The 25,226-nt window shown below is 41.3% G+C and overlaps 1 protein-coding gene across 7 annotated transcripts in view; it reads left to right on the top strand.

Moving 5' to 3' along the window:
• The window catches only part of ZNF674 (zinc finger protein 674), a 41,354-nt gene extending 30,437 nt beyond the window's left edge, over positions 1–10,917 (top strand). For 5 of the 7 annotated variants that reach the window (XM_031660951.1, XM_031660953.1, XM_031660952.1 and 2 more), the window contains one exon: positions 9,251–10,917. In XM_031660951.1, coding sequence (XP_031516811.1) covers positions 9,251–10,743 — 1,493 coding nt within the window. In that variant the 3' untranslated portion in view covers positions 10,744–10,917. The remainder of the gene's footprint in view (positions 1–9,250) is intronic. The other 2 variants (XM_031660954.1, XM_009197468.4) reach the window with 1 other exon arrangement.
• Positions 10,918–25,226: the final 14,309 nt, after the last annotated feature.

A 25,226-nucleotide genomic window follows, 5' to 3' on the forward strand; every position in this document is an offset into this window, starting at 1 on the left:
TAGTTTGCTTTTTGTGTAATTTTTGTGTGTGTGTGTGAGATGGGGTCTCACTCTGTCACCCAGGCTAGAGTGCAGTGGCGCCATCTCAACTCACTGCAACCTCTGCCTCCTGGGTTCAAGTGATTCTCCTGCCTCAGCCTCCTGAGTAGCTGGGACTACAGGTGTGCGCCACCATGCTCAACTACATTTTTTTGTATTTTTGGTAGAGACGGGGTTTCACCATGTTGGCCAGGCTGATCTCAAACTCCTGACCTCAGGTGATCCTCCCACCTCAGCCTCCCAAAGTGCTGGGATTACAGGCGTGAGCTACCATGTCCAGCCCTTTTTGTGTAATTTTAAGTAATTTTTTTTTTTTTTTTGGCTGAGCACATAAAAATATTTTTATATAATTTTCTAAAAATTTAAATATTTGCTATTTATTTTCTTAAAATCTTCCTGGAATTTATTTATTTATTTATTTAGAGATGGAGCTTTGCTCTTGTTGCCCAGGCTGGAGTGCAATGGCGTGATCTCAGCTCACCGCAACCTCTGCCTCCCAGGTTCAGGCGATTCTCCTGCCTCAGCCTCCTGCATAGCTGGGATTACAGGCATGTGCCACCACGGCTGGCTAATTTTGTGTATTTTTAGTAGAGATGGGGTTTCACCATGTTGGCCAGGCTGGTCTCGAACACCTGACCTCAGGTGATTCACCTGCGTGAGCCTCCCAAAGTGTTGGGATTACAGGTGTGAGCCACTGTGGCACCTGGCCAAAACCCAGTTGCTCTGCTGTGCCCAGGTGAGCACCTTTTTTTTTTTTTAGATGGAGTTTCACTCTTGTTGCCCAGGCTGGAGTGCAGTGGTGTGATCTTGGCTCACTGCAGCCTCCATCTCTTGGGTTCAACCAATTCTGCTGTCTCAGCCTCCTGAATAGCTGGGATTACAGGCCCATGCCACCATGCCCGGCAAATTTTTGTATTTTTAGTAGAGACAGGGTTTCGCCATCTTGGCCAGGCTGATCTTGAACTCCGACCTCAGGTGATCCACCTGCCGTGGCTTCCCAAAGTGCTGGGATTATAGGCATGAGCCATTGCACCCAGCCTGTTGTACCATTCTTACCAATTGATATTGTTAAGAGCTAACAGGTTTTAGTCCCCTTATCTCCTTTGATCCTTTGGTCTCCCATAGGAATTTTAGGATTTGTTTGTTGAGTGCCAAGGAAAACTCCGGGATTCCAATTGCAATTGCACGTGTTTAGAAATGAGTTGGGAGTGGGTTGGGAATTGGCATCTTTATACTATTGAATTTTCCTTTCAGTGAACTCTTACTCAGTTTTCCTTTTATGTCATTTAATAGTGTTTCAAATTTTTTGTCAGGAAGATCTTATGCATTTTTTGTTGAATTTTTTCCTAGATACCTCTGAGTTATTGTTGCAATTTTGATTGGGATCTTGTTTCCTATCACATCTTCTAATTGGTTAATATTAGTACATGAGAATGCTAGTGATATTCATAAAATCATGTGTACATAAGTCTTTCTGAAGGCTTTTATCAATACTAATCTTTTTTTATTCCCTTGGGTCTTCTATGTGAATTATTATCTTTATAAAGGCAATTGTCTTTTCCGATTATACATTTTATTTCTTCTCTCAATGAATTAGGACCTGTAGTACAATGTTTAATAGATAAAATGATATTGCATTGTTTGTTTCTGATTTTAGTGGAAATAATCATGAAGACAATGATTATAATAAAATGATAGGCAGCATTTGAATGCTTGCCGTGTGCCACAAATGCATTGTTCTGTATGCTTTGCACATATTAAATAGTTGAATCCTCCCAATGACCCTGTAAAGTAGGCTGGTTGTTATCCCTGTTTTATATATGAAAAAAACTGAGGCACAGAAATGATGTAACTTTATAGTTTTCACTATTAAATATGCTGTGGTATTTTGAAAGGTATCTTTCATCAAGAGCCCCTTTTATTAGTTCTATTTTGTTAATAAGACTTTTGTTTTGTTTTTGTTTTGAGACAGAGTCTCGCTCTGTCACCCAGGCTGGAGTGCAATGGCGTGATCTTGGCTCACTGCAACCTCCGCCTCCCGGGTTCAAGCAATTCTCCTGCCTCAGCCTTCCAAGTATCTGGGATTATAGGCATCCACCACCACGCCCGGCTAATTTTTTGTATTTTTAGTAGAGACAGGGTTTCACCGTGCTGGCCAGGCTGGTCTCGAACTCCTGGCCTCAGGTGATCCACCCACCTCGGCCGCCCAAAATGCTGGGATTACAGGTATGAGCCACCACGCCCGGCCTAATAAGACTTTTCAAAAAATCATTAATGAGTGTTGTATTTTCTTAAATGCTTATTTTCTGCATATGTTGAGAAGACAGTTTTTCCTCCTTTAATCTATTAATGTGGTAGATTACATGAATTTCTGACATTGAAGTGTTCTTGTGTTCCTGTGCTAAACTGTACTTAATTGTGAAGCATTTTAAAAAAATAATTTAGAATTCATTTCACTAGTGTTTAACCTATGAATTTTGCATTAACGTTTAGAAGTAAAATAGATCTTAGATTTTCTTTTTTTGTACTGTTCTTCTCTTATTCTGGTATCCAGGGTTATACTAACTGCATAAAATAAACTGAGTACTTTTCCTTCTTGTAATTTTTGAAACTGTGACTGAAATTTAGTTTCCTGAGAGTTTGTTACCAATTATTTTCAAAACCATCTGGACATGGCAAGACTTGATTATGGAGTCAGTTTTTATAATTTAAAAAACAGTTATTGATTTATTCAAGCTTCTTGAATTTTCTGTCAGTTCTGGTCATTTTTCTAGACCATTATGTTTCATCTGAGATGTTTGATTTACCAACCTAAGGCAAGATTCTCTTGATTTTAAAAAAAGTCTCAGTTTTATTAAAGTAGGTCATGCCTGAGGTTTAAAGAGTAAACTAAATGTGGTGAGACTAAAAAGAAAGTGAAGGGCATGATAAACATAAAATTCAGGATACTGATTATCTGAAAAGAAAGAAAAGGAAATGGGCATATGAAGAACTTCAAAGATAACTATAATTTGTTTTAATGGTTGGTAGATACACAGGTATTATTTTTGGTATTACTATTCTTTATAACTTACATATATTTTACAAAACTTATTTGAAGTGTTTCACTGTGGAAGGTTAAGATTGAATTCACCATGCTGCTCCTGTCACCCACCCAAAGGCATGCGTATGTACATAGACTTCATGTTTCCCCATAGTCCCAATGTGATTATACCATAAATTTGTTTTCCATCAGTACTGTTGTTTACAATATGACTATACAGTTAGCCCTCTGTATCTTCAGGGGATTTGTTCCAGAACCTTCATGGATACCAGAATCCATTGATACTCAAGTCCCTGTTATAACATGGCATGGTATAATTGGCCCTCCGTATTTATGGGTTTTGATCTTTGGTTGGCTGAATCCACAGATGTAAAACCCATGGATACAGAGGGCTGACTGTATATATAAATACTATACACAGCCAAGCCACATAGTAATCTATGATTAATTTACCTTCCCTGCATAACTGTGTTCCTTTGGTTAATAATTTTTTTTTTTTTGAGACAGAGTCTTGCTGTGTCGCCCAGGCTGGAGTGCTGTGGTATGGTCTTGGCTCACTGCAGCCTGTAACTACAAACTCCTGGGCTCAAGCGATCCTCCCACCGCAGGCTCCCAAGTAGCTGGGACTACAGCTATGCACCACCACACTCAGCTAATTTTTAAAATTTTTTATAGAGATGGGGTCTCACTGGATTGAGAGTCCAGGCTGGTCTGGAACTCCTGGACTCAAGTCATCCTCTTGCCTCAGCCTCCCAAAGTGCTGGGATTACAGGAGTGAACCACTTCTCCTGGCTTAATTGTTTTGTTTCTTTCATTTGTTTCTCTCTCCATATACTTATCATCAGTTGTCTAGAGTGACTCTGAGCGCTTCTGGAGATACCAAGGATTTCCTCAGTGTCATATCCCTGAGTTTTTCTGGAGCCTTCTGACCTGCTCTCATCTGGGCGGATTACCTTCATTCCTTCTTGTGTAGCTACCATCCTGACATTGCTCTTCAGTGTCGTTCTGGGGATTCTCTTCACCTTCTGCATGGTTGGGTTCCATATTTTCTTTATGCCATGCCCTCTTCCTCATTTGGTTGGAGCACATTCTTCAAGTACTTTCCTAAGAAAGGATGTAGGTAGGCCCATGGGAGATGAAGTTTTGAGATTTTTGGATGTCTACAAATGTTTGACTCCTGACGGAGAGTTTGGCTTGGAGTAGAGTTCTAGGATGGAAATATCTTTCCCTTAGACTTTTGAAGGCATTGCTCCATTGCCATCTCGTTTTCAGTGTAAAGCTATTCTGATTATTGATACTTGATATCATTTTTTTCTCTGTTTCAGCTTATAAGATTTCACCTCCTTTATCTCAAGTGCTCTGGCATATCCCCACACGGGATCACTGCCACCAGTATTTCTGGGTGCCTGGTAGGAAATAAATCCCCACAGGGATAGTTTTTTTTCCCCCCCCCCATGCAAAGCCAAGATGCTACAGGGCCAGACAGCTGCATTGCACATCCAAGTGGCAAGCTAGGCCTTTTATGTTAAGCCCCTTTCACTTTGTCTGTGGGCAAGTCCAGTTTGACCCACTAAAAATAGGCACATCATACAAGAAAATCATCGGCCTCTCGTGTTCAGGCATCCAGACTCCCAGAAGAAAAACAGGTGTTCAGCGCCCTAGGTAGGCAAAGCCATCATATCAACATAGGGAATATTCCACAAGCCAAGTTCCCAGACTCTAGCCAGGAGCCAGCCCTGTGAGCAGGCCCTTCTAAAGATCAGTTCTGCTGTGTTAACACTTTCCTACAGGTTACCTTTACTGGTGCTCTTTATTTCTTTGTGTGGATTTGAGTTACCATAGTGTCCTTTATTTTCTTGGAGCTGAACTTTAAGTTAGATCAAATAGCAAAAGCAGTCTGGGGATAGGGCTTTTGGTAGAGCTCCAAAACAGGTCATCCCCTTGGGTAGCTGTGAGGCTAACAGTTTTCATGGAGCTGGGGAGCCAGTGGGGGAGTAGGAAGAGTAGTAGTAGTGCCAAGTGAACCATGACCTGGCTGTTCTTAGTAAGGTTTACTAGTGTTTTTTTTTCTCTCTCTCTCTCTCTGTGTGTGTGTGTGTGTGTGTGTGTGTGAGACAGAGTTTTGCTCTTCTAGCCCAGGTTAGAGTGCAATGGCACAATCTCGGATCACTGCAACCTCTGCGTCCCAGGTTCAAGCGGTTTTCCTGCCTCAGCCTCTTGAGTAGCTGGGATTACAGGTACCTGCCATCATGCCTGGCTAATTTTTGTATTTTTAGTAGAGACAGGGTTTCACCATGTTGGCCAGGCTGGTCCTGAACTCCTGACCTCAGGTGATACACCTGCCTCGGCCTCCCAAAGTGCTGGGATTACAGGCGTGAGCCACCGCGTCAGGCCTGTTTTTTCTCGAATAAATGATTTTTAATTGATTGCTTGCCTTTGGTTAATTTCTAAAGTCGTGAAATGATTGGTTTTTATAATTTTGATTTTGCCAGTATTATCATTACTTTTGTGGGGGAGAGGATTTACTGAGGTCCTTCCTCTCTGTCATTTCAGAAGTCTACCCTAAAAGCCTTTCTTTTAAAACTGAAAAAAAGTACAGGAAATCGTAATTATAACAGACACCCTTGTACTTCCTTCCCAGAATTAGCAAATGTTTACATTTTGTCATTTTTTTAAAAATAAAAGAAACAGGCCAGGCACGGTGGCTCACGCCTATAATCCCTGCATGCGAGGTCAGGAGTTCGAGATAAGCCTGACCAAAACAGTGAAACCCCGTCTCTACTAAAAATACAAAAATTAGCCAGGCGTGGTGGCACGCGCCTGTAATCCCAGCTACTCAGGAGGCTGAGGTAGGAGACTTGCTTGAACTCGGGAGGCGGAGGTTGCAGTGAGCCAAGATTCCGCCACTGCACTCCAGCCTAGGCGACAGAGGGAGACTCCATCTCAAAATAAATAAATAAATAAAATTTAAAAAATGAAAAGAAAAGAAACAGAGGTTTACAAATAAAGTTGAAGTCCCATTTTTCCCCTCCTGAGGCCTATTCCTTCTATCTCTCCCCAGGTAAACAGTATCATGAATTTTGTGAGTATCCTTCTAATCTATGTTTTTATACTTTTGCTATGTATATTTGTACCTGTAATCAGTATAGAATTCTTTTTGTAACATTACCAGATTGGTACACTCAAATTATAGGGATCTTGGCCAGGCGCGGTGGCTCACGCCTGTAATGCCAGCACTTTGGGATCTGCCAAGTCGGGTGGATCACCTGAGGTCAGGTGTTTGAGACCAGCCTGGCCAACATGGTGAAACCCCGTCTCTACTAAAAATACAAAAATTAGCCAGGCGTGGTAGTGGGTGCCTGTAATCCCAGATACTCAGGAGGTTGAGGCAGGAGAATTGCTTGAACCCAGAAGGCAGAGGTTGCAGTGAGCCAAGATCACGCTACTGTACTCCAGCCTGGGCGACACAGCAAGACTCCGTTTCAAAAAAAAAAAAAAAAAAAATTATAGGGATCTTTCTGCAACTTGCTTTCTGTGTTCAGTATTACCTTTTGAGCTTTATGCTGATACTTTAGATTTAGATCATTTATTTTAACTGCTCTGCTAGCATTCCAACATGAGTGTCATAGTTCATTTTCCATACCTTTATTGGTGAATGTTTGGTGGTTTCTAATATTTCGTTGTCATTCTTGTACATGTTAAAATTTGCCGTAATTTCTCTATGGTATGACTACAAGTGGAATAGGTAGTAAGGCGTATGTGTGTGTGTGTGTGTGTATGTATGTGTATGTGTGCACATGTGTGTATTTTTTTTTTTTTTTTTGAGACAGGGTCTTACTTTGTCACCCAGGCTAGAGTGCAGTGTTGGGTACATGGCTCACTGCGACCTTGACCTCCTGGGCTCAAGCAATCCTCTTGCCTCAGTCCCCTAAGTAGCTGGGACTATAGGTGTGCGCCACCACGCCCAGCTAATTTTTTGTATTTTTTGTGTGTGTGTGTGTGTGGAGATGGGTTTTGCTATGTTGCCCAGGCTGTATATTTTCAATAATACTAAATGTATTACCTCTTATCCATCATAAGTGGAATCAATTTGCCATGTATATTTAAGAGTTTCACATCTATGTAAGTGAAAATTGCTTTATAATATTCTCGTATTTTATCCTTCTTTGCTTTTGGCATCAAGGTCATATAAGCATTGTCTTGCCAATTTTATTTTGGTTACTAAGTGCCAGGTGTAGCTTTTCCCATAATTGTATTTTCAACATTTCTCTCTCATTTTGCCCTAATTGTCTTTTGAAAACATGGAGCTGATTTTTTAAAAATGCAATTTGATATGACTGGCATTTAACTAATAGAGTTAATATATATTTATTGTGAAATTACTATGTTTGTATTTCTTCTTTTAGTATATTTTCTACATAGCCTGCCTTTCATTACTTCTCTTTTCTTGCCTTTGCAGGATTTTCTTTACCCCCTTTTTCCTCTTTAGTCATTATCCTTCTGAATAACTGAAGTATCAGGCATTATTCTTAGCCAGGTTTTGTGTATGGCAAATTCTTTGTCTTTTCTTGTCCAAAAATGTCCTTGTCATCTTTCTTTATGGTAATTTATCTGGGTATAGAGTTCTAAGATGAAAGTTTGTCTCAGGACAGTGAAGATATTATTCTTCAATCTTCTAGCTTCTTTTTTGAAGAAGTCTGATGCTGATATAATTATTTCTTTATAGGGGATATTTTTATTTATTCATGGTAGCTTACAATATTTTCTTTCTGACTTGAAAGCCTTGTGGCTGCACTGAACTTTGTCTAAGTGCAGACTTGTTTATTTACCACACTCAAGGACTTTGGACATTCATTGGTAGATTACGTGCCTTTCTTCCATTTTAGAAAAGAGTCAGTCATTGTCTCTTCAAATACCGCCACTGCCTAGGTCAGGGGTCCCCAAGACTGCTCCCATACTCAGATATTCTCTAGAGAAACTCATGGGACTCACCATATAGTTGTAATCATGGGTAAGATTTATTACAGTGATGTGGTAATGATAAACAACTGGATTATAAAGGAAAAAGGTACAGGCAGAATCTGGAGGCATCCATGTGCAGGCTTCTTTATGCTGTCTGCCTGTCATGAATACAGAGCACACTCTAACTCCAGTATCAAAGATGAATCAACATGTGTGATGTTTATGCCAGGGGAAGCCTATTAGAGACTAAGTGATTTCCCAAGATCTGTCATCTAATTTATTAAATCTGTCTTATCTGTGGCTAGTCTACTGTTCAACCTATTTAGAGTTTTTTTTTTTTAATAATGCCTACCTTAAAAATACTCATCTGTCTTTTTTCAAAATTTCCTGCTATTTCCTTCATAGTCTGCTTCTTACCTTATCTTTGTACATTTGAAATACACTTATTTTAAAGCGCAGATTGTTCTATTATCTACAGTTCTAGGAATGGGAGTATATTTAAATATATCGGTCAATTCTTTCTAATGATGGATCAGTTCCTTCTAAGGTTTTAAATTTTCTGCTGTGAACTCCTCAGTGAGAGTTGGTTTTCCCTAGAAGTTCTGTGATGTCCTCAGCATAAAGACATGAGTGTGTGTGTATATAACTACAAGGGCTCCCATCCTTGTTAAACAGGAACTAGAAACATTCCCCACTAGCCAGAGAAATTGGCAAGAAGAATGTTATATATAAGACATCAAAAGCCTAATTCTGTAACTCAATCCAAATGATTACAAGCATAGTACAGAGCCTATAAACTGAAACATTTCAAAAGTTGGTCTTGTTATATGTAGGTTCATAGCAATGGCAACCTTTCATATATATATACACACACACATATATACATACAATTATATGTATATATATATAAGCTTTAAGCCAAAATTACACTCTGACTTTCCTGAATTCCTGAACATTTGTGCCCTATGGTCCCCTTCAAATTCTCAAGCTGCTCTGTTTACCCTCTAACTTTAAATTCCCACTTCATTTTGATACCTAATACATTTCTTTTCTTGATTTTGAGCCTGGGACATGGGGAGAGTCCTCTATCCACATCAGCTCAAGTCATGTTGATAGGAGTTCACTGCTTGGGCATTTAGGGATTAAAGTTATTTAATAAATTATAGTGGGAAGACAAGTTTGATGATTCATTGCATTTTCTTCTAGAAGTCTGGCAAATTGACGAGCAGGCAGATCACTACAAGGAAAGCCAAGACAAACTTCTGTGGCAAGCTGCATTCACAGTAAAGGAAACACTGAAGGATGAAAGTGGTCAAGAATGTAAAATATGTAGAAAAATCGTTTATCTCAACACAGACTTTGTTTCTGTGAAACAAAGACTCCCTAAGTATTACTCATGGGAAAGGTGTTCAAAACATAATTTAAACTTTCTTAGTCAAAATAGAAGCTATATAAGAAAGAAAGATGATGGATGTAAGGCATATTGGAAAGTATGCCTCCATTCTAATCTTCATAAAGCTCAACCTGCAGATAAATTTTTTGACCCTAATCAACGAGGGAAAGCCCTCCACCAAAATCGAGCCCTTAATAAAAATCAGAGAAGTCAAACTGGGGAGAAACTCTACAAATGTACTGAATGTGGAAAAGTGTTTATCCAGAAAGCAAACTTAGTTGTACATCAAAGAACTCACACCGGAGAGAAACCTTATGAATGCTGTGAATGTGCAAAAGCCTTCAGCCAGAAGTCAACCCTCGTAGCACACCAGAGAATTCACTCAGGGGAGAAGCCCTATGAATGCAGTGAATGTGGAAAAACCTTTATCCAAAAGTCAACTCTGATTAAACATCAACGAACTCATACAGGAGAGAAACCATTTGTATGTGGCAAATGTCCAAAAACCTTTAAGAGTTCATATCATCTTATTAGACATGAAAAAACACACATTAGACAAGCATTTTATAAAGGTATTAGATGTACTAAGTCCAACCTTATATATCAAAGGATTCACACAAGTAAGAAACCTGAGCGCAGTGAACATGGGAAAGCCTCTGTTAAGAAGCCCAGTCCCACTAAACATTGGAGAACTCATACAAAAGAGAACATTTATGAGTGTAGTAAATGTGGGAAAAGCTTCAGAGGAAAGTCACACCTCTCTGTTCATCAGAGAATTCATACAGGAGAGAAACCCTATGAATGTAATATATGTGGGAAGACTTTCAGTGGAAAGTCACACCTCTCTGTCCATCATAGAACTCATACAGGAGAGAAACCTTATGAATGCAGAAGATGTGGGAAAGCCTTTGGGGAGAAGTCAACCCTTATTGTACATCAGAGAATGCATACAGGAGAGAAACCCTATAAATGCAACGAATGTGGGAAAGCCTTTAGTGAGAAGTCACCACTGATTAAACATCAGAGAATTCATACAGGAGAGAGACCCTATGAATGCACTGACTGTAAAAAAGCCTTCAGTAGGAAGTCAACTCTCATTAAACATCAGAGAATTCATACAGGAGAAAAACCTTACAAATGTAGTGAATGTGGGAAGGCCTTCAGTGTGAAATCAACTCTCATTGTGCATCACAGAACTCATACAGGAGAGAAACCTTATGAATGCAGAGACTGTGGGAAAGCATTCAGTGGGAAGTCAACTCTCATTAAACATCAGAGAAGTCACACAGGAGATAAAAACCTATGATTATACTTGAAAGTGGGATAATTATACTAGTAGTTATTTGTCATTTGACTATTACTAGTCTCATTATTTGTCAGATAATCATGGGGAGTAATCTTATAAATGTCTAGAATATTGGAAATTCTTCATATGTTAATGTTCATTTAACTTAATAAAAGGTACAAAAGTATAATTCCAGAGGTGTCAATAAATGTGATCAGTTTTTTCACCCAGAATTCTTCACCCAGGAGTGAAGAACTATACGTCAAATAATTCAAAAGGGGCAAAACTGAGTGTAGTTATGTGGGAAAGCCTTCAGAAAGAATTTAAATGGCACTGTTTATCAGAGTATTTATGCTGAGAAAAACTAAGAATTTAGTGAGCTTATAAAACCATGGTAGCCAGGTGTGGTAGGTAGCTCACACCTGTAATCCTAGCACTTTTGGGAGGCTGAGGTGGGCAGATCACTTGAGCTCACAAGTTTGAGACCAGCCTGGGCAACATGGCAAAACTCTGTCTCTACAAAAAACACAAAAGTTATCTGAGTGTGGTAGTGCATGCCTGTAGTCCCAGCTACTCGGGAGGTTGAAGTAGCAGGATGGCTTGAGCCCGGGAGGCAGAGGTTGCAGTGAACTGAGATTGTGCCACTGCACTCCCGCCTTGGCGTTATAGCCAGACCTTGTCAAATAAATAAATACACAAATAAACTCATAGTAGAAATGAGAGGAATCATGCTCTATATTCTTTTATTAATAGAGACAGGGTCTTGCTATGCTGCCCAGGCTGGTGAACTCCTAGCCTCAACTGATCCTCCCACCTTTGCCTCCCAAAGCGCTCAGATTATAGATATGAGCCACCACACTTAGCATATCCTTTACCAAACATTTTGTGGAAAAGGTATAGAGGTGGCAAACAAACAATTATAAATTTAAGATATGTTCACTGTGGAGTAGAGTATGACTATTTAGGGACAGTGGCATGATCTTGGCTCACTGCAGCCTCTGCCCCCTGGGTTTAAGTGATTCTCCTGCCTCAGCCTCCCAAGTAGCTGGGATTACAGGCATCCACCAACACATCCAGCTAATTTTTTTTTTTTTTTTTTTTTTTTTTTTGTATTTTTAGTAGAGACCTGGTTTTGCCATGTTGGGCAGGCTGGTCTCGAACTCCTGACTTCAGGTCATCCACCCTCCTCAGCCTTCCAAAGTGCTGCGATTACAGGCGAGAGCCACCTTGCCTGGTGAGTATGACATTTTTTAAAGAACAGTATAAAGCATAAACTACCCTATGTGGGGCAAACTCCCAGATTATTTTCCTAAACAAATAGAAAAAAAAAATGCTTCCTTAAATAGGGTAAGAGAGGATGAGTCATCAGGATCCCTGAAACAAAGATCTCAAACAGGAGACCTCATATATATTATTCATCAATATCTTCAGTGCGAAAATGCAAAGCCATTACAGAAAGGGCACATAAGTAAGCTTTTACATACTTTCCTTAGGAACAGTGCTTAGAACTTAAAATTCTCCATGTTTTAAGAAAGAGTAATAATTTTATGGTGAAGCAATATAAGATTTAACATTTTCAGAGTATCTTCCATAACAGCAGTATTATTTAAAGTAGTGAAAAAATAAGACAATTTAATATCCAATGACAGCTGATTAAAAATTGATATGTCAATTAGGTGAAATAATGGGCACCAATTAAGACTACTGGCAAATTTGGGAAAATGTTCATGGTAAATCATAAGTTAAAAATATTATAAAACAATAACCATATGATTAATATTGTAAAAATAGGAAGTATATGAACCATTATATCAGCCATTTTGGGTGGTTGACATAAAAATTTTGTGATGAGTAAAGTCATATGCACATATGAGTATAAATTCATATTTCATCTATATAAGTATAAATTTGTATTCACCTATTTCATAGGTGAGTATATGTGTGTGTATAGATAAACACATGGAACAAAAAGCTAGTACATCTGTGTAATGTGGAGGGAAAAAGCTAGGAAAGAAATACACCAAATTATTAAGTAGATTGGCATTTGAGTGTGGGGATTATTGATGTGTAAAAATTTTTTTGGATGTAGTCTCCAGAAATCACCAATAAAGTATATCGTTTAAAGTGTATCTTATGCATGCTTATTTTCGTTTCCCATCCATTTTGCCACTCAGCTTTGTCTTTAATATGTAACATCATTCTCTTCTTAGATGACCCCATTTTCACATATGTATACATATTGCCTATTTGTTTTCCATATGATTGAGTTTACAGTTTTGAGTGTGTACATAGTTGACCCTTGAACAACATGGGTTTGAACTGTGTATGTCCACTTCTATGTGGATTTTCTTCCACATGTGCCACCACTGAGACAGCAAGATAAACCCTTCTTTCTCCTCCTCATCCTATTCAACATGAAGATGATGAGGATGAAAACTTCTTATGATCCACTTCACTGAATGAATAGTAAATAGAATACATATATAATACACAAAATGTGTTAATGGACTATATACATCATCAGTAAGGCTTCTGGTCAACAGTAAGCTATTAGTAGTCAAATTTGGGGGGAGTCATAAATTATATGCAGATATTTTACTGCTGGAGGGTCAGTGCTCATAATCCCATGTTCCAGGGTCAACAATAGTTTGCATCTTGAGACTGGGAGTCCTATGATATTTGGAGGCAGGGGCTCTCAGCATGTTGTTCAGGCTGGTCTTGAATTCCTGGGCCCAAGCAGTCCTGCTCAGCCTCCCAAGTAGCTGGAAATACAGTATCCTATGATTTTAATAATACCTGTATGTGATTTTCTGATAAAAGCATCTCAATCGCTTTTTATTCTATAACCACCAAATCCTGTGACATAAGTTACTAGTTAACAAATTTTACAAGTGAGAGATGTAAGGAATCAACTTCTGAAGAAAGCTCTTTTCACTGTGATATTTGTGAGTGCTCCTGAATGCCTGTACTCCCTCTTGTCCCTGTCCTTTTGTTAGCAGTTAAGGCAGAAACCCTAGATGACCCCCAATGATTAATGCCCTGTATAATCCCTCCCCTGAAGGTGGGCAGAACTGAGACTGCTGCTAGCCAATAGAATATGGGCAAAGGTGATGGGATGTCACTCCCATGACTACATAATGTTATATAAGACTGTCTTAGCAGACTGGAGAGATTTTCCTTGCTGCTTTAATGAAGTAAGCAGCCATATTGAAGAAACCCATGTAGCAAGAGACTGCAGCTGGCTGATAATACCTGAGGGAGCCCTGAGCTAAGACAATGAGACTTGAATGGAAAGATCCTGGTGACAAGAGGAGTGAAGAGAAACACATCCAATAGACCAAGCTACTTTTCCCCACAAGGAATATACTAACTGGTAAATGGCTTGGGATAGATTTGGAAATTCACAGCAGCCAGGTGCAGAGCTTTTAGTAGAAAATTATGTGCCAAGGAAATCAAACTTGAAGTTCAGATTCCACCGGTGATGATGGGCCTTGTTAAGTACCACAGGCTTTCAGCTGGAACCTCTGAAGGACTTTACCTAGGAATTAGGAAGGAGTAAACATAGACCAGATCTTAGGATTGCTATCCCACCTTGAATGAGCTCACTAACTGAATTCAGGTAATTTGCTCTTACTATAATTACTTTCAGAAACTAAAGCTTGGCTGTGTGTGGTGGCTCATGTCTGTAATCCCAGCACTTTGGGAGGCCAAGGTGGGAGAATTACTTGAGGCCAGGAGTTTGAAACCAGCCTCACAACATAGTGAGACCTTGTCTCTACAATAAATAAAAAACTAACCAGGTGTGGTGGCTCACACGTGTACTCCCAGCTACTCGCGAGGCTGAGGTGAGAGGATTGTTTGAGCCCAGGAGTTCAAGGCTGCAGTGAACCATGATTGTGCCACTGCACTCCAGCCTGGCTAACAGAGCAAGACACTGTCACTAAACAAACAAGAAACTAAAGCTCATCTAGAGCTTCTACAATTTCTTATGCACAATGGCATTCAATCAAAAATTGCCAGGTATACCCAGAGTCAGAAGAAAAAAGTGGACAAGGCCACAGGCCCACAAAGCCCACAAGCCTTTCAGATATAAAAGTTATGAATCATGGATTCTAAAATAACTGAATAATATGCTCAAGGAAATATATAACATTCATAAGAAAAAGTGAATTATTTTCAATAATCATTTATGCTTATTTTAAAATTTTCCTGGAGTTTATTTTCTTGCTTGTCTGGGGTCTCAAATATACCATCTAATTTATGGAACTTCCCTTTTCTTTGGCGTTACAATTCTGGATAGTTACTAACTTTGAGGGGCAGGACTGGATTAGAGAAAAGGTACTGGCTCCATAGCAAGCTAGAAACTTCTTCTCTAAAGAAAAGTTATCTGCAGAGGATGATACTGCTTTGCTTCTGATATGCTGTGGCTGTGTCCCCACCCAAATCTCATCTTGAATTGTATCTTCCACAATTCCCACGTGTTTTGGGAAGGACCCAGTGGGAGGTAATTGAATTATGGGGCCAGTCTTTCTCGTGCTACTCATGATAGTGAATACGTCTCACAAGATCCGATGGTTTTAAAAATGGGAGTTGCCCTGCACAAGCTCTATTTGCCTCCTGCCATCCATGTAAGACGTGACTTGGTCCTTCTTGCCTTCCACTATGATTGTGAGGCCTCCCCAGCCACATGGAACTGTAAGTCCATTAAACCTCTTTCTTTTGTAAATTGCTCAGTTTCTGGTATATATTTATCAGCAGCATGAAAACAGACTAATACAGCTTCCAAATCCTAATGGATTGTACTGTGACTCACACAGGGACTTTCCAAGGGTGTCATACAACATTTCTATCTGGCACAGACACGTCAGCTCCATATGATATGCTAGGTCATATGGCCCAAGAGACAGTGTGCATGACAGATCAGGTCTGTTTAAAAGTTATTCTTGCTCTGGGCCACAGCAAAAATTGGTGATTTTGTGGGTTAGTAAATGGACTGGAGCAGAATGACAAAATGAGGTTTATGGTGCCTAACACAAGGAGTGGTTTCTCAAAGGTAGTATAATTCTCTGTTGCAGATTTAATGGCCTTGCTCCAAAATCCCAGGGATGCTCTCACACTTCATTTTTTCCACCCCTGACACTTCCACCCCAAAGTCAGCCAAATCATATGATCTAAGCAACAAGGCTGTGTGTGCCAAGACTGTGTGCTGTAGAGCCTTTCCTGCTCTAGGCCCCACTCAAAGCTGGCAGCCTTCTGTGTCACTTGGTATATGGGCCAGAGAAGCACTTCTAGATGTGTAATACATTACCTTTAGATCCCAAAGAGGCTTAACACGTGCTGTACTTCTCTTTTGCAAAATTAAACGTGGTGTCTTTGAGCTTGTGGTAGTTTACAGTCATTCTGTAGGATCCATCTGGTTTTTGAAAGGCCGGAATGATTAATTAAACAGAAATATAATAGTAACCACCACTCCTTCATCATTTAGGTCTTTAATGGTGACACTGTCATCCCCCAGAGTGCAATGTTGTTTTAAATTTACCATCTTGGCCAGGATGCCATTATTGCCTGGACCCATTAAGTCCCCACACTGATAGGAGGGCCATGATGATGCTTTCAGTGTCTGTGTATTGATGTCAACTTTGAAAGCTGTTCCTGATAGTCCTAAAAATTTCTTGGTATTTCCTTTCCCAAGTGTATAGTCACCCAAATAAATGGCCATAGGTTACTTTGGGGAGAGACCAGGGTAAGCATTATAATATATGCCTGCCATAAAACTGTAGGGTTCTTCCTCTGAGGCACATGGGTGACTCTGAAGACAAATGGTTCTAGATCTGAAGATTGGCTCAGGTCTGGGAACTGAGCAAGGAACACTCATTTTAATGAGGTAGTTGTCCTCAGACACCTGCTCTTTGAATCTTTCTTTTTTCTGATTATAATATTAAATAGCTGCCCTATTGGGTACCCATCAATTTAAGTCTTAGGAATGCCAGGCTTATCAGCAGAATTGATACAATTGAGAAAAAAATTAATGAGCTTGAGGCTGGGCATGGTAGCTCATGCCTGTAAACCCAGCACTTTGGGAGGCCAAGGCAAGAGGATCACTTGAGGCAAGGAGTTTGAGACTCAGCCTGGGCAACAAAGTGAGAACCCATCTCTACACACAGATACATACACACACACACACACACACACACACAGTCCCAGCTCAGCCTGGGCAACAAAGTGAGAACCCATCTCCACACACACACACACACAGTCCCAGCTACTTTGGAGGCTGAGGTGGGAGGATCGCTTGGGCCCAGGAGTTGGAGGCTACAGTGATCATGCCACTACACCCCAGCCTGGTCAACAAAGCAGGACCCTGTCTCTAAAAAAAAATTTTGTTTAAATAATAGAATTAATGAGCTTGAGAGCAAGCATTTAGGCTTTCACTATTTAATATGATGTTGGCTGTGGCTTTTTATAGATGCTGTTTAACAGACTGAGGAATTTCCCTTCTATTCTTAGTTTACTGAGAGGTGTTTATTTTCTTTCATGAATATATATTAATTTTCCAAGGGATTTTCCTGCAACCATTGAGATGATCATGGTTTATTTCTTTTTCTTAAGACGGCATCTCACTTTGTTGCCCAGGCTGGAGTGCAGTGGTGCAACCATGGCTTACTGCAGCCTTGACCTCCTGGGCTCAAGCAATCCTCCCACATCAGCCTCCCAAATAGCTGGGACTACAAACATGCACCACCACGCCTGGCTAATATTTTAATTTTTTGTAGAAACAGAGTCTCCCTATGTTGCCCAGGCTGGTTTTGAACTCCTGGGCTCAAGCAATCCTCCCACCTCAGCCTCCTGAATAGCTGGGACTACAGGGATGCACCACCACACCCAGCTGCTTTAAAAATTTTTTGTAGATATGGGTTCTCACTGTGTTGCCCAGGCTAGTCTTGAATTCCTTCACTCAAGCAATCCTTCTCTAAATCCTCCCAAAGTGCTGTGATTACAGGTGTGAGCCACTGTGTCTGGCCTGCCTTCATTTTTGAATATTTTTTCTGGGTTTTGAATTCTATATCAACAATTTTGTTTTTCCTTTCTGCATTTTAAAACTTTCGTTCCTCTGTATTTTGGCTTGCATCATTTCTGACATGAAGTTATCTTCCATTCCTTACGTCATCACCTTTCCTTTCAATCTTCAAGAATATTTCTAACATTTTAATATTTTTAAAATCTACCATATTTGTCATTTCTTGGTCTATTTTCATTATCCGATTTTTTTTTCTTAACTAGGCATCACATTTCCTATATCTTCACATCGTAATATCTGATTGGATATTAAATAAATTTACACAATAAATTTACATTGTTGAATGCTAGATTTTTTTGTGTTCCTTTAAAGAATGTTGGACTTCATTCTAGCAAGTGGTTAAGATGCTTCATTCTTTCAAAACTAATTTGTAGCTTTGTTAGGGTAAGTTTAATGGTACCCTTCCCTCTAGGGATATTTTTATTTATTAATTTATTTATTAATTACTTTAAGTTCTGGGATACATGTGCAGAACATGCAGGTTTATTACATAGGTATGCATGTGCCATGGTGGTTTGCTGCACCCGTCCTCTAAGTTCCCTCCCACCAGGCCCTGGTGTGTGTTGTTCCCCTCCCTGTGTCCATGTGTTCTCATTGTTCAACTCCCACTTATGAGTGAGAACATGCAGTGTTTGGTTTTCTGTTCCTGTGTTAGTCTGCTGAAGATGATGGCTTCCAGTTTCATCTATGTCCTTGTCCCTGCAAAGGACATGATCTCATTCCTTTTTATGGCTGCTTAGTATTCCATGGTATATATGTACCCACATTTCTATCATTGATGGGCATTTGAGTTGGTTCCATGACTTTCCTATTGTAAATAGTGCTGCAGTAAACATATGTGTGCATGTGTCTTTATAGTAGAATGCTTTATATTCTTGTGGGTATATACCCAGTAATGAGATTGCTGGGTCAAATGGTATTTCTGGTTCTAGATCCTTGAGGAATTGCCATACTGTCTTCCACAATGGTTGAACTAATTTACATTCCCACCAACAGTGTAAAAGTGTTCCTATTTCTCCACAGCCTCACCAGCATCTATTGTTTCTTGACTTTTTAATAATAACCATTCTGACTGGCATGAGATGGTATCTCATTGTGGTTTTCATTTGCATTTCTCTAATGGTCAGTGATGTTGAGCTTTTTTTCCTATGTTTGTTGGCCACGTAAATGTCTTCTTTTGAGAACTGTCTGTTCATATCCTTTGCCCACTTTTTAATTTTTTTTCTTGTAAATTTGTTTAAGTTCCTGGTAAATTCTGGATATTAGACCTTTGTCAGATGGGTAGATTGCAAAAATTTTCTCCCATTCCCTTCGAGGGCTATTTTATCCCCACTACTAAGACATGACTCCCATGGGTCTCCACTGATCACCTGGGGGTGATTGACAAGAACTCTCCACTCTGACTTGCTAGAACTCACACATTCCATCCCTGTGAGACCTCTGGAAACTCTTCAGCTTACAGCTCCCCAACTACTCTTTCCCTTGCCTTGTGGAGTTCCACTATACACAGCTTAATATTCAGTTACAAACCCAAGGGGACCTCATGCAGATTTCTCTTGTTCTCTCTTGTCAACAACTCCCTCCTTTGCTGAAACTTCCAGTAGCTTTGGACTCACTGAGCACTGACCTCTTAACTCTGTGAACCATCATGTTCTTCAAGCCCTTGTCCCTGTATCACATTTTGCAAAGTACATCCAGGCAGGAAGCCAGGGCAATCATAGAGCTCACCTCATTTGTCTTCCTTTTCTTAGCTTTATAATCCTCCTGTGCTGCCTTTGTTCAACATACAAAAACTGTTACCTCGTATAGTGTATATATATTATTTCTAGTTGTTTATAGCAGGTGGATAAGTTTGGACCTGATTACTCCATCATGGCCGGAAATGAATTTTGGTATATTATTTGAATTGGCATTCTCAAAGCTTCTTGACCCCATAGTTTGATCTCTTTCACTGTTTTTTTTTTTTTTTAATCAATTTTAACCATTGTCTCAAATATTATTCCTGTTCCAATGTTTCTCTCTTCTTCTGGGACCCCAGTTATATGTGCTTTACCTTTTGGCTGTGTCCCAAATGCCTAACACTGTCTGTGTTATTTGTATTTTTTCCCTCCCAGCGAGACAAATCTATTGACTTGTCTTCACATTCATGAATCCTGTCTTCTGTTGTGTCCAATCTGCTGTTAAAACCCATACAGTAAGTTCTTGGCTACTGTATTTTGTTTCAGTTTGTAGCATACATATTTCATTCATTTTTAGAGATTACAAATATTTTGAAATCCTTCATATTTTCATCCATTTCCTTTATGTCTGTTAAATTAATGGTAATTTAAAGTGCTTTTGGCTAATTCCAGTATCAAAATCATCTAAGTTTTCTGCATTAGTTTTCTATTGCTGCCAAAACAAACCTCCACAAACTTAGTGGTTTAAAACAACACCTATTTATTTATTTATTTAGAGACGGAGTCTCACTCTCTTGCCCAGGCTGGAGTACAGTGGTGCGATCTCAGCTTACTGCAACCTCCGCCTCTCGGGTTCAAGTGATTCTCCTGCCTCAGCCTCCCAAGTAGCTGGGACTATAGGCACGTGCCACCATCCCCAGGTATTTTTTTTTGTATTTTTAGTAGAGATGGGATTTCACACCATGTTGGTCAGGCCGGTCTGAAACTCCTGACCTCAAATTATCCGCCTGCCTCAACCTCCCAAAGTGCTGGGATTACAGGTGTGAGCCATCGCACCCAGCCAACAACACCCATTTATTAATTCATAGTTTTGTAGGTCAGAATTCCAGATGGGCTTAGCCGAGTTCTGTCTCACAAGGTGGAAATCATGATGTAAGCTAGGCTAGGATCTTATCTGGAGGCTGAATCTACTTCTATGCTCATTCAGGTTGTTGACTGAATTCTGTTTCTTTTGACTGTAGAACTGAGGTCCTCATTCTAGCTGGCTGTCAGCGAGGGGCCATTTTCAGATCCTGGAGGTTGTTCAAAGTTCCCTACTATGAGCCTTCTCCATATCATAACAGAGAGTCTTCCTTGTGTTCTAATCCCTCCTGTATTTCAAATCTGTGACTCCCTTTTTTGCCACCCAACTGGAGAAAGCTCTCTGCTTTTAAAGAACTCATGTGAAAACATTAGGCCCAATCAATCTCCCTTTGGTCATTTAAAGTAGCATAATCACAGAAGTGATATTTTATTTTTTTCACAGGTTCTTCAGACACTCAAACTGTGGAGGGAATGACACAATGAAGAGGGTCTTTGGAAGTCATTCTTAGAATTCCACCTACCACAACTGTTGTTCTTTTTTTTTTTTTTTTGAGACAGGGTCTTGTTTTTTTTGCCCCAGCTGGAGTACAGTGGCACAGTTATGGCTCACTGCAGTCTTGACCTCCTGGGCTCAAATGATCCTCCCAGCTCAGCCTCCCTAGTAGTGGGGACCACAGGCACACACCACTATGCTCAGCTCATTTTTTTTTTAATTTTTTTTTTTTTTTGTAGAGACAGGGTCCCCCTGTGTTGCCCAGTGTATCAATCTGTTCTCATGCTGGTATAAAGAAATACCTGAGACTGGGTACTTTATAAAGGAAAGAGGTTTAATTGACTCACAGTTCAGCATGGCTTAGAAGGCCTCAGGGAACTTACAATCATGGTGGAAGGGGAAGCAAACATGTCCTTCTTCACAAGGCAGCGAGAGAGAGAAGTGCTGAGCAAAGGGGGAAAGGCCGCTTATGAAACCATCATATCTTACGAGAATAGCATAAGGGTGACTGCCCCCATGATTCAGTTACCTCCCACTGGGCCCCTCCAACAACACGTGGGGATTATGGGGACTACAATTCAAGATGAGATGTGGGTGGGGACACAGCCAAACCATATCATTCCACCCCTGGCCCCTCCCACATCTCATACCCTCACATTTCAAAACACAATCATACCCTTCCAACAGTCCCCCAAAGTCTTATTCCAGCATTAACTCAAAAGTCCAAGTCCCAAATATCATCTGAGAAAAGGCAACTGCCTTCTGCCTAGGGGCCTGCAAAATCAAAAGCAAGCTAGTTACTTCCTAGATACATTGGGTGGGGTGGGGCGGGTACAGACATTGGGTAGATGCACCTGTTCCAAATGGGAGAAAAACAAAGGGGCTGCAGGACCCATGCCAGTCCAAAATCCAATAGAGCAGTCATTGAACCTTAAAGTTCCAAAATGATCTCCTTTGACTCCATGTCTCACATCCAGATCATGCTGACACAAGAGATGGGCTCCCAAGGCCTTGGGCAGCTCCACCCCTGTGGCTTTGCAGGGTGTACCCCTCTCCTGGCTGTTTTCACTGGCTGGTGTTGAATGTCTGTGGCTTTTCAAGGAGCACAGTGCAAGCTGTTGGTGGATCTACAATTATGGGGTCTGGAGGATGGTGGCCCTCTTTTCACAGCTCCAATAGGCAGTGCCCCAGTGGGGACTTGGTGTGGGGGCTCCAACCCCACATTTCCCTTCTGCACTGCCCTAGCAGAGGTTCTCCATGAGGGCTCTGCCCCTGCAGCAAACTTCTGCCTGGGCATCCAGGCATTTCTAGACATTCTCTGAAGTCTAGGTGGAAATTCCCAAACCTCATTTCTTGACTTATGTGTACCCACAGGCTCACCACCACGTGGAAGCTGCCAAGGTTTGGGACTTGCCCGCTCTGAAGCAATGGCCTAAGCTGTACCTTAGCCCCTTTTAGCCACAGCTGGAGCTGAAGCAGCTGGGACACAGGGCACCATGTCCCAAGGCTGCGCAGAGCAGGAGGGCTCTGGGCCCAGCCCAGGAAACCATATTTCCCTCCTAGGCCTCTGAGCCTGTGATGGGAGGGGCTGCCATGAACACCTCTGACATTCCCTGGAGACATGTTCCCCATCATCTTGGTGATTAACATTCAGTTCCTCGTTATTTATGCAAATATCTGCAGCAGGTTTGAATTTCTCCCTAGAAAATGGGTTTTTCTTTTCTATCGCATCATCAGGCCACAAATTTTCCAAACTCTTCTGCTCTCCTTTCCTCTTGAACACTTTGCTGCTTAGAAATTTCTTCCACCGGCCAGGCATGGTGGTTCACGCCTGTAATCCCAGTACTTTGGGAGGCCGAAGTGGGTGGATCACGAGGTCAAGAGATCAAGAACATCCTGGCCAACATGGTGAAACCCTGTCTCTACTAAAAATACAAAAATTGCAAAATTAGCTGGGCGTGGTGGTGTGTGCCTGTAGTCCCAGCTATTCGGGAGGCTGAGGCAGAAGAATCACTTGAACCTGGGAGGCGGAGGTTGCAGTGAGCCAAGATCGCACTACTGCACTCCACGCTGGTGACAGAGTGAAACTCTGTCTAAAAAACAAAAGTGGGGGGGTTGCTTCCAAGATGGCCAAATAGGAACAGCTCCAGTCTATAGCTCCCAGTGAGATTGACGCAAAAGACGGCTGATTTCTGCATTTTCAACTGAGGTACCTGGTTCATCTCATTGGGACAGTGGGTACAGCCCATGGAGGGTGAGCCGAAGCAGGGTGGGGTGTCACCTCACCTGGGAAGTGCAAGGGGTCAGGGGATTTCCCTTTCCTAGCCAAGGGAAGCCGGAAGTGACTGTACCTGGAGGAGTGGTACACTCCTGCCCAAATACTGTGCTTTTCCCAGAGTCTTCGCAACTGGCAGACCAGGAGATCCCCTCCCATGCCTGGCCCAGCAGGTCCCACGCCCATGGAGCCTTGCTCACAGCTAGCGCAGCAATCTGAGATCGACCTGGGATGCATGAGCTTGGCGAGGGGAGTGGGGGTCGGCCATTGCTGAGGCTTGAGTAGGTGGTTTTGTGCTCACAATGTAAACAAAGAGGCCAGGAAGCTTGAACTGGGCGGAGCCTACCACAGCTCAGCAAGGCCTACCGCCTCTCTAGATTCCACCTCTGGGGGCAGGGCATATCTGAACAAAAGGCAGCAGCTTCTCCAGACTTAAACGTCCCTGTCTGACAGCTTTGAAGAGAGCAGTGGTTCTCCCAGCACGGCATTCAAACTCTGATAACGGACAGACTGCCTCCTCAAGTGGGTCCCTGACCCCCGTGTGGCCTGACTGGGAGACATCTCCCAGTAGGGGCTGACAGACACCTCATACAGGCAGGTGCCCCTCTGGGATGAAGCTTCCAGAGGAAGGATCAGCCAGCAATATTTGCTGTTCTGCAACCTCTGCTGGTGATACCCAGGCAAACAGGGTCTGGAGTGAACCTCCAGCAAACTCCAATAGACCTGCAGCTGAGGGGCCTGTCCTGTTAAAAGGAAAACTAACAAAAGGAATAGCATCAACATCAACAAAAAGGACATCCACACCAAAACCCCATCTGTAGGTCACCGACATCAAAGACCAAAGGTAGATAAAACCAAAAGATGGGGAGAAACCAGAGCAGAAAGGCTGAAAATTCCAAAAACTAGAATGCCTCTAAACTTCCAAAGGAACACAACTCCTCGCCAGCAAGGGAACAAAGCTGGATGGAGAATGAGTTTGATGGGTTGACAGAAGTAGGCTTCAGAAGGTCAGTAATAACAAACTTCTCCGAGCTAGAGGAGCATGTTCTAACCCGTCACAAGGAAGCTAAAAACCTTGAAAAAAGGTTAGACAAAAGGGTAACTAGAATAACCAGTGTAGAGAACAGCTTAAATGACCTGATGGAGCTGAAAACCACAGTACAAGGACTTCGTGAAGCATACACAAGCTTCAACAGCTGATTCAATCAAGCAGAATAAAGGATATCAGTGATTGAAGATCAAATTAATAAAATAAAGTGAGAAGACAGGATTAGAGAAAAACGAGTGAAAAGAAATGAAGAAAGCCTCCAAGAAATATGGGACTATGTGAAAAGACCAAATATACATTTAGTTGGTGTACCTGAAAGTGACGGGGAGAACAGAACCAAGTTGGAAAACACTCTTCAGGATATTATCCAGGAGAACTTCCCCAAGCTAGCAAGGCAGGCCAACATTCAAATTCTGGAAATACAGAGAACAACACAAAGATACTCTACAAGAAGAGCAACCCCAAGACACATAATTGTCAGATTCACCAAGGTTAAAATGAAGGAAAAACTGTTAAGGGCAGCCAGAGAGAAAGGTGGGGTTACCAACAAAGGGAAGCCCATCAGACTAACAGCAGAGCTCTCTGCAGAAATCCTAGAAGCCAGAAGAGAGTGGGGGCAAATATTCAACATTCTTTCTTTTTTCTTTTTCTTTTTTTTTTTTTTTTTTTTTTTTGAGACGGAGTCTTGCTCTGTCACCCAGGCTGGAGTGCAGTGGTGCGATCTTGGCTCACTGCAAGCTCCGCCTCCTGGGTTCATGCCATTCTCCTGCCTCAGCCTCCCGAGTAGCTGGGACTACAGGTGCATGCCACCATGCCCAGCTAATTTTTTTGTATTTTTGGTAGAGACG

The sequence above is a fragment of the Papio anubis genome, chromosome X (genome assembly GCF_008728515.1).
Source record: "Papio anubis isolate 15944 chromosome X, Panubis1.0, whole genome shotgun sequence".
In the NCBI taxonomy this organism is placed as follows: Eukaryota; Metazoa; Chordata; class Mammalia; order Primates; family Cercopithecidae; genus Papio; species Papio anubis.